Genomic DNA, 7,481 nt, shown 5'->3' with positions numbered 1-7,481 from the left:
ACCCACCCTCCCTCTGAGATTCCGTACTTTGTTCCATGCTTCCAAGTCTCTGGATCCACTCTGTTCATCAGTTTCTTTTTTACTTAGATTCCACATATGAGTGCGATCATGTGATACTTGTCTTTCTCTGACTGACTTATTTCACTTAGCATGATACTCTCCATGTCTCTCCATGCTATCTCAAAGGGTAAGAGATTCTTCTTTTCTACTGCAGTATAGTATTCCATGGTATAAATGTACCACAGCTTTTTTATCCACTCATCTACTGATGGGCACTTGGGCTGTTTCAAGATCTTAGCTATTGTAAATTGTGCTGCTATGAACATAAGGGTCCATACAACTTTTCTGACTGGTGCTTCGGGTTTCTTTGGATATGTAGAAGTGGGATTACAGGGTCAAATGGAAGTTCCGTTTTTAGTTTTTTGAGGAAACTCCATACTGTCTTCCATAGTGGCTGCACCAGTCTGCATTCCCACCAGCAGTGCACGAGGGTTCCTTGTTCTCCGCATCCTCGCCCACACCTGTCGTTTGTTGATTTGTTGATGATAGCCATTCTGACAGGTGTGAGATGGTACCTCATTGTCGTTTTGATTTGCATCTCTCTGATGATCAGTGACTTTGAGCATTTTTTCATATGTCTCTTGGCCTTCTGTATGTCCTCTTTGAAGAAGTGTCTATTTAGGTCCTTTGCCCATTTTTTAATTGGGTTGTTTGTCTTCCTTTTGTTAAATTGTATGAGTTCCTTATATATTTTGGATATTAACCCTTTATCAGATACATAATTGCCAAATATGTTCTCCCATACAGTGGGCTCTCTTTTCGTTTTGTTGATGGTTTCTTTTGCTGTGCAGAAACTTTTTATTTTGATGTAGTCCCTGATTCCGTTTTAACCCTTCTTATATACAGTATATGTTTATTGTACTGTTTAATCTATATAAATACTTTAAAAACAAAAAAGACATGACATGTTAATGAAAATATAACATAAAGGAAAAGAAATGTACAGTAAAAAATAAAACTTAACAATAATTATAAGTAGCAACAAAAGCAAAAATACAAAAATATTCACAACACAATATCCTGAGATTTTAACAGTGGTAACCTGACTCATATTCACACATTCTCTCCTTTGTTTGTCACCTGAAATGTGTGACTGATCATACAGGTATCAGCATGAAAGGGTTGTTAGGTTCAGAAGCAAATTGTTTGAAATGGGCGTCGTTTGAGAAACGAAGTTCCACTGTATTTTCTTTTTTAATTGTTTTATTGCTTAAAGTATTACAAAGAGTATTACATATGTCTCCTTTTTTTCCACTGTATTTTCTGTAGGGAGTGGGGAAGCCATCAAAAGAGGGATACTCATAACCAGATTTTTATTTCAGGAAAAATTCCCTGGTAACAGTAAGAAGAGGGGATTAGAGTTGAGGCTTTTGCAGTAGAGTCTGTGAGATCAGTAAGGCCTGAGCTAGGACAGTTGTGATAATAAAGTGGAGATGTTGAAGAGAATTTTTAGAGGATTAATCAGGACTTGATGCCCATTTGTACAAAGTATAAGATAATCTAAGCAATGTTTCCTGATTGGTCTTATTACTTTCACTTGCTACCACTGTAACTTTTACCTGCTGTCACATAGTCTTCCCCTCTCCCCCCACCCCCTTAAAATTTAGCTTGCCTGAAGATCATTGCATAATCTCACTTCACTCTGTGCAAAGGCAAGCCTTAAAAATGAGTTCAGCCTCCAAATCCTGTTTTTTCTTTATTAATCTGTTTGAACTCTGTGGCTTATAATGGATGGTGCTTAGTTTAAATGGGTTGTCTAAATTTTTTGTATTTAGAAACTGTGTAACAGTCCTGTATAAAATTATTAGTGTTATTATGATGTGCAGAGTTGCTCCTGTTTTTATTTTTGGCACTGGAAAAGATCGACCTAAAGTTGCTTCAAATTAAATCATAATTGAAAATCAGATTGTCCCTGTGCCTTAGTCTTTTGGAAATCTGTCTGTCCTGAGAAATGAGCATTATTTTCATGTTCTGAAGCTGATTTGACTCGCAGTGTCAATAGCTAATAGTCTGACCCTTCAAGAGCTTGGAAGAAAATGTATTATCTCTAGAAGGCAAAAAAGGTCAACCACTAAGAATTCGTCTACTATTCAAATTATATCTACTTGTTGTTTGGAGGCCTATGATGGTGCTGACCTATGATGATGCTTTACTTCTATATATGGAAAAGGTGGTGAAACTTTTTTTAACATATATTTTTATTGATTTTAGAGAGGAAGGGAGGGGGGAGAGAGAGAGAGAAACATCAGTGATGAGAGAGAATCATTGATTGGCTGCCTCCTGCAACCCCCTCTCCCCCCGGCCACTGGGGAGCAAACCTGCAACCTGGGCATGTCCCCTTAACCAGAATCGAACCTGGGACTCTTCCGTCTACAGGCTGATGCTCTATCCACTGAGCCAAACCAGCTAGGGCAGTGGTAAAACTTTTTTGACTATTCCCTCACACACTGAAGGCCATACTGCTGCAATTAAGAAAACATATGTTTTTTAAGAAATATCTTTTAATTTTAGAAATCTATGTTAAAATGTGCCACAGCATGTAATTACACTATTGATCTCCCATTTACCAGTTCTTTTGCTTTCTCTTTTACTCTTGGTAATTTTTCTTAAATGTCATTCTTTAAGAGCACATCTATAATTATGGCTTTAGGTCACACACTAAATCCAGTATGAAACTGGATCACAGAAAGGAGAGCAAAGTTATTGTTACAGGGAGACAAATCTGGCACAAGGCCAGTTAACTGAATTGTTGCTAATTGTCAGTTCTCCCCAATAAACTGGTTAACAAGGCTTTCATTATAGCCCCTGTTATACATGTATATGTATGAATCTTAGGGACTCTACATAGCAAAATATATGTTTCTAAAAGAAATAATATATTAACTATAAATTCCAAGTGGCTTCATCTGTTTTGACCGTGAACATTTTTATTCATCTTTTTTTTAGCTATGTAATAATTTCTGTAATACTCATCCTAACAACTTAAAGCCTTGTTTATTCTCTGTGTCATAGTACAAGAGCATCTTTCCCCTACTCATGCATTTATTCAAGATTTAACCAACATTTATTGAGCATCTACTTTATACCAGGCAATGTAATCAACATGAAGTATATTATGTGGTCTCTACCTTACAGAGCTCTATATAGTATGGCGGGAAAGAAGGATATGCCAATGAGTAATTAGTGACTAGCCAGCAACTGTCTAAAGAGATGGAGCTGTGATACTCTGTGAAATCTGGTGTTTCAGAAGTCCATTCAACTGATTTATAAATGTCCCTTTCAGAACTTGGTGCCAGAAATTATTTGGGAATTCTCATAGTTCTATACTTCAGAGTTCTATACTATCAGTGCTTTGCTAGCAGAGAGTTGGACTTAATCAGGGTTGGAATTTTCCAGGTAATGTAACAGAGGGAAGGAGAGAAAGAGACAAGGAATTGAAAGTATATGCAAAGGAGTATTTATAATGATGGACTGTGGAGTCTAAGCCATGTAAGGGGGAAAGTAAGGACACAGAGAGAGTGATGGACAGTAAAAAGAGGGTAGGGTCAATGGATAGAGATCCTACTGGAGTCAGGGAATTGTTGAAATTGGTGTACCAGAGGGAGTGAGCTGGAACATGAGCCAGTAGAAGTCAGAGAATAAGATCCCTGTATTGGAAATTTTAGATGGGGTGTGGTTATAGGTAATGATAAAGTCTGGGCTCAATATGATCATTGAGCCGGTGGTGAGGTGTATTGGTGGAAGATGTATCTTTCCATAGATTACTGAGCAAGAGAATGTTGTGATGAGAAATCATACCTACTTTCAATATCCTACTCAAGTATTTAAAGCCTTCACAAGTTTCTCAGCTCTTCAGACAAAATCTCTTTTTCATGTTTCCATTGTCCTTATTCATAATGGGTACCAGTTAGTTCTTAATATTTGTGAGAGCAAGAACTATGTCTTATTTACCTTTAGATTTCCAAGCCTGACACAAATCATGACCTAATGTGAATATGACTTTTTTCAATTAACTTAAGAAGAGAAATAATGGTCATGTGAAAATAGAGATTTTGAGGTATAAAAGATGAAACTGATCGCAGTAAACTTGGTTAGTATAAGGACAAATGTGTCCAACATCCTATATAATAAAAGCCCAGCAACCGAAATGGAGGAATGTCCAGAAACCAGAACTACCGGCCCCTTGCCCCGGCCGGCCTCACCCCCCAGCGGGGACCCCCACCCTAACCCAGAGCCCCCATCAGGGCAGGCCAGCCAGCCCCCACCCGTGCACCAGGCCTCTATCCTATATAATAAAATGGGAATGACCAGAACGACAGCTGGACCAGTCACTATGAGGCGCACTGACCACCACTTGGTCTTTTTCCCCGGCCGGCAGGCTCCGATCACCTGATGGCGAACAGGGAACTGGGTTGGGTGGTGGGGGACGCGGGTGGTGCCAGGCCAAGGCCTCTGCCCCGCTGATCGCCCCACACACACAGGATGACCCACGGCAGGGGTGGGGCCAACGAGCGGGTGGGAACAGCCAAACCTCTCGGTCCCTTCCCCTGGCTGTGAGGCACCGATCACCCGATGGCAAACGAGGAACTGGGGGTGGGTGGTGGCAAAGGGCGGGGCTGGCTGCGGGCAGCCAGGAAAGATGGCCCTGATGGCAGGCCAGGCTTAGGGATCATACCTGCACACTAATTTTGTGCGCAGGGCCTCTAGTATTTTATAACAGAGAGCTCAAGTTCTGACTTACCCACTAAGCCTTCCCTGTTATTTTCAGCTGTTACTGTTCTTGCCTTTCATATTTCTATTAAGTTCACCATACACTGGCATGTATGTAAGAGCTCATTTGTCCTTGGAGAATCAATTCAACTTTGGGAGAAACAGAGAAAGCACCAGTTGTATATAGCAATTTGTTATGTAAAATTTGTTGAATTAAAATCAATAAAACTTTGTTTCTTTGAAATGAAATTATGAAGATGTCATTAATTTTTAAATCCACACAAAGATATCTTCGTTGTAGCATCCTACAGTACACATCCATGTGGCTGCATTGCTTTTTGTCTTCTCTGTGAACAAGAAGTGAATGGTCTTAGTATCATTCACTGGGACCTTGATATAATTCTCTTACATAGAGTTATTTTTATAGTGATATTTATTATTGTGAGATTATAGCTGTGTCACCCATACAGTATTACTAAAAACTCCCAGCCTAACAAAGATCTAGTTTATTCAATCAAAGTTCGCTTTTTATCTAATAACTTTGTCAGTGAGTCACAGCATGACTCTTCACAATTTCTTTGTCTGTTTCAGTTACAGGGTTTATTTCACTGGTATAAATCACATTTTTTAAAATTTTATTTTTACTTACGATTGACATACAATATTATATTAATTTCAGGTATACAAGATTGTGATTCAGTATTGATATACCTTACAAAATGATAACCACAAAGTCTAATAACCATCAGTCACCATACCTAGTTATTGTGATGTTCTTGACTCTATTCCCTAAGCTATACATTACATCCCTTGGCTTGTTTTATAACTGAAAGTTTGTATTTTTTATTCCTTTCCCCTTTTCCATCCAACCTCCCACCCCCTTCTCTCTGTATAAGTCACTTCTAAAGCTACAATTTTCATGCCTTTAGGAAGTTTTGTGCTTCCTACACATATCAGTACTATAAGTTTTATAGATAACTAGCGGCCAGATGCACGAAGATTCGTGCAAGAATAGGCCTTCCTTCCCCTGGCTGCCAGCACCAGTTTCTCTCCGGCACCCAGGACCCGGGCTGCTTTGCTCTGGACGCTGCCGCCACCCACCGGGGGCGTGCTCCGAGCCACGCCACGCGGCTGCTCGGAGCACTCCCCCACCCCTGGTGTGTGTTGTGGATCAGAGCATGCCCCCACCCCTGGTGTGTGTGTGTGTGTCCGCTGGGGCGGGGGGCGGCAAGCAGTTCTCTCCCGCCCATCTGTGTGTAGCTCCTCCTGAGTGGTTGTGATGCAGCTTCCTCCAGCGGTCATGACACCTGGCTAATTTGCATATTACCTATTTATATATAGAGAGATAGCCAACATGTTTGTAACCTAGCCTCTGCTATTACTATAACATCATAATTTTAGTATTGTCTATGTTAGTAATGTTTTCATAACACTTCTATTTTTAGCAAATCTAATTTTGTCTATGTGCTTGTTTTTCACTTTTTAAAGGAAAGAACGCTTGGTGTATGTGGGTATCAGTATTGAAAACATCATTCCTCCACAAGTAAGTTTCTGGCTTATAGTATTTTTAAAGAGAAAATGGCCATAATTGTTCTAAAATGTATCCCACTTTATGTAACATGAGTAGTTTTAATTATTAAAAATGAAAATTTAGGACCTTAAAGAAATCACCCATAATCCCTCATGATTATGTACATGCAGATAGTCCGGAAATATTACATTCAAATGAAATTTATAGCTCACCCCTATGGAGCTTGTTGGGTGTTGTGTTTTGTTTTGTTTTTTAACCTAAATTGGTTAATTTGTTTTCAGCTTCTTTATCTGCTGTTTATGTAAAGTGTCTAAAGATAGTTCAGGGAGAGCTGGTTTTTAATTCTAGTCTTTTGTGGTTATCAGAACCTTCAATTTGTGTTCTTATAGTTTGGTTTCTTTGAAGGGATTTCACTGTTTCACATTCATTAGCTTAATTTGTAATTAAGAAGGATATCTCATGAGTGAGAGTACATGTAACATGGCTTTTATTTGAAATGAAGAAATTTTCTCAGTTCCGTACAGATTTAATTAAATCACACACTTAAATAGCATGTCTTGGTTAGTTATTTTTCTTCAGCACCGTGCCCCTTTCTTCTAAATCCATTATTTCATTTTTTCAGCTTATCTAATTATTTGTTTAAAAATGTATTGATGGAAAAACATCATGATTTTTAATATATATATATATTTTTGTTGTTGTTGTTGTTGATTTTACAGAGAGGAAGGGAGAGGGATAAGAGTTAGAAACATGGATTAGCTGACTCCTGCATGCCCCCCTCTGGAGATTGAGCCCACAACCCAGGCATGTGCCCTTGATCAGAATTGAACCCAGGACCCTCCAGTCCATGGGTCGAGGCTCTAGCCACTGAGCCAAACCAGTTAGGCATCATGATTTTTTTTTTAATTGTCTAAAGTTTTACATATGTCTCCTTTTTCCCCATCATGATTATTTTTAAAAGAGGTCATTATAAACTCACAAAAACATAAGAATTTTAATACAGAAGTGCTTTTTAAAAAAATATTCTTATTGATTTTTTTTCTTTTAAAGAGAGAGAGAGAGATTGATGGCTGCCTCCTGCACACCCCCCAGTGGGGATCAAGCCTGCAACTCTGGCATGTGCTCTGACCGGGAATTGAACTAGCCGACTTGGTGCACAGGACGATGCCCAGTCAACTGA

General features: G+C 39.1%; 1 protein-coding gene across 7 annotated transcripts in view; it reads left to right on the top strand.

The window, feature by feature from the left end:
* Positions 1 to 7,481, top strand: part of RSF1 (remodeling and spacing factor 1) — a 118,632-nt gene that overhangs the window by 96,778 nt on the left and 14,373 nt on the right. For all 7 annotated transcript variants that reach the window (XM_023755907.1, XM_023755904.1, XM_023755905.1 and 4 more), the window contains one exon: positions 6,259 to 6,313. In XM_023755907.1, the coding sequence (XP_023611675.1) occupies positions 6,259 to 6,313 (55 nt within the window). The remainder of the gene's footprint in view (positions 1 to 6,258; positions 6,314 to 7,481) is intronic.

The sequence above is a fragment of the Myotis lucifugus genome, unplaced genomic scaffold (genome assembly GCF_000147115.1).
Source record: "Myotis lucifugus unplaced genomic scaffold, Myoluc2.0 scaffold_86, whole genome shotgun sequence".
Lineage (NCBI taxonomy): Eukaryota > Metazoa > Chordata > Mammalia > Chiroptera > Vespertilionidae > Myotis > Myotis lucifugus.
The sequence above is the reverse complement of the archived record's forward strand: the minus strand, read 5'-3'. Positions and strand labels throughout refer to the sequence as shown.